The sequence below is a fragment of the Helobdella robusta genome, assembly GCF_000326865.2.
Source record: "Helobdella robusta unplaced genomic scaffold HELROscaffold_798, whole genome shotgun sequence".
Lineage (NCBI taxonomy): Eukaryota > Metazoa > Annelida > Clitellata > Rhynchobdellida > Glossiphoniidae > Helobdella > Helobdella robusta.
This window is the reverse complement of record NW_008705457.1, coordinates 1-2,585: the sequence shown is the minus strand read 5'-3', so window position 1 is coordinate 2,585 and position 2,585 is coordinate 1. Positions and strand designations below refer to the sequence as shown.

Sequence of the window (2,585 nt, the reverse complement as noted above, 5' to 3'; positions counted from 1 at the left end):
TACTGCTACTACTAATAATAATTAACTTGAATAATTAATTTTAATTATTGAACAGCAATAATAATTAATTGTATATAATAAACGACGGTAAGCAACACGCTAATCGAGTATGTCGGGATCTATCAATACCGATCGAGACTATCGGGGGTGCGTCTACATCCCAAGGGCGGATGGTCACCACTCGCATGGTGAAAACGGGCAGTTCAGTGTAGTAGAATTACCGACTTTTAAGGTAAACGCCAACCAAAAGCACAGCAAAGTCGAAGTATTCGTTGAAGATCCGACCGGTCAAACGATAAAACCGTACGTCAAAGTTGTCGGTGATTTGTATACCAGTACCTTCTTGCCGAAAATGACAGGTTTGTTGGTGTTTATATTTGTTGGGATGTGTTTTGTAATTGTTGTGCGCAACGTAAATCACGGTGAACACATGCAAACGTTCGTACATGCTAACAGGCGATTATTTAGTCTCGATGTGTGTTGATGGCGAGAACATCGAAGGAAGTCCATTTTATGTGAAAGTATTCGATCCGAAACTCATCCGAGTACTCGGTCTCAGAGGCGGAATCGTATCCCAACTCAACGGTTTTTCCGGTAATTATTAATGATTATAAAATTATTGATAATTATGGATTAGTTAATGTTATTTGTTCGTGGAATATATAAATATAACTGCCTCAAATGATAAATTGACACCAACACACTCACACGTCCACAGTTAATACCGACGGGATTGGAGAGGGACCGATGGCAATTACGATAACCCACCTTGGATCAAACAGGATAGTCCCGGCGAGAATAATGCAAGATCCGGGCCGGAAGTCCCTCTTCCATGTTGAATGGATGCCGGAAGAAGCTGGATTCTACCGAGTTAATGTTCAGTTTGCTCGTGTTGATGCTGATGGTGAGTAGGAGATGATTATGACGATGACGATGATGCTGAAGTTGATGATGAGGATGTAGATGAGGATAAAGACGATGATGCTGGCGACGATGATGACGTTTTAATTTAAAATCCTAGTTAGAAATCTTTTTCATCCTTCCAATTTCCAGGGTCTCCATACACAATTGAGGTCATCAACCCATCTCTAAGTACTATTTCCGGTTTAACATCCGGTCAACTGATCTCGGCCGGCCAGCTAAACAAGTTCATAATTAGAGTTCCGTCAAAGATGGTGGTCATGAATGAAATGAGGGTTGACGTTACGGGTTAGGGCCATTACATTATTATAGTTATAATTTTCCTTAATTGGTAAATTATGATATTATGGCTATAATTTTTGTTTATAATAATACCGAAGATCCGATTGGCGTTCGAGTACCGGCGAGACTCATCGACAACAACGATGGAACCGTCGCCGTCGAGTTCCTACCGATTATTATCGGTTAGTTGTGTGGATGGTGTTGATTGCAGTGGCGATGGGGGAGAGGTAGTTGACGAAGACGAGTCAATTGCAAAGAACACCCCCATAGAAAAATATTTCCTTAAACTCAAAGCATGAACTTGTTAATCTTTCGTTTTTTTTACTACGTCGTCCTCTTAGGTTCTCACGTGATAACCGCCTCGTATTTCAACATGGCGATCAGCGGGTCACCCTTCAAGGTAACGTCATTTGACCCCGCAAAGGTCAAAATCATCAACTGGAAACCGGTTGGAAACGTATCGAAGAGTGTCGAGTTTGACGGTCGGTGTTGATGATAGTGATGTTGTTATTTCTTCTGTATCATAATCACAACCTTCACTAGCGTCATCATCGTCGTTATCGTCCTCACCATCACCACGTTCGTCATCATTGCAGTTGACATTTCAAAGGCGGGCCCAGGTGACCTTGACATTGGAATTTCTGGAGGCGAGGCCCCCTACCAGATCCATGAGAGAGAGCATGGAATCTATAGGGTCACCTTTACCCCCAAACAACCGGGAACTCTTAAATTTGGATTCACGTTTAATCACGTAAAAATCAGCGGTTGGTTGATCTGTGATTGATTGATTGAATTATTGATTGATTGATTGATTGATTAAATGATTTATTCATTGGTTCACTGACTGATTCATTGATTTGATTGGTTGGTTGGCTGTCTAGTGTCTGGTTACGCTACTGAATGAATGAATGAATGAATGAATGAATGAATGAATGAATGAAAAAAATTATTTACAAATGAAAAGAAATAATTTTTCTTCCTAAGGCGGTCCATGGACGTGCGTGGTGGCAAGCGCCCCAACGGCGGCAGCGTTTGGTAATGGCGTCCAGCCATCTCCCTCACTCCTCATAAACACGCCCACATTTTTTGAAGTCAAAGTTCAGGGGTCAAATGAAGATGCTCACGTTGATGTTGTCGTCAAAGGTCAGTTATTTGTTGCTATTTATAAAGTAGTGAGATGTTTTCAAGGATATCACCTAACATGAAAACTTACGTACAACTTCATTTGAAAAAATACATGCAAACAAACACGCACACACACACACACACACATATAAACACATACACAGACACACACATATAAACACATACACACACACACATACACAGACATACACACACACATATAAACACATACACACACACACACATAAACACATACA

General features: G+C 40.9%; 1 protein-coding gene across 1 annotated transcript; it reads left to right on the top strand.

Annotated features, from left to right (window-relative positions):
* Positions 1-109: 109 nt before the first annotated feature.
* Positions 110-2,346, top strand: HELRODRAFT_184527 (hypothetical protein; the record flags this gene model as incomplete). Its single annotated transcript, XM_009031823.1, has 8 exons — positions 110-359; positions 457-594; positions 719-904; positions 1,054-1,209; positions 1,302-1,385; positions 1,545-1,685; positions 1,800-1,954; positions 2,296-2,346. Coding segments are annotated over 8 exons (1,161 nt in total), but the record flags the coding sequence as incomplete, so codon positions are not given.
* Between the last annotated feature and the right edge of the window lie 239 nt (positions 2,347-2,585).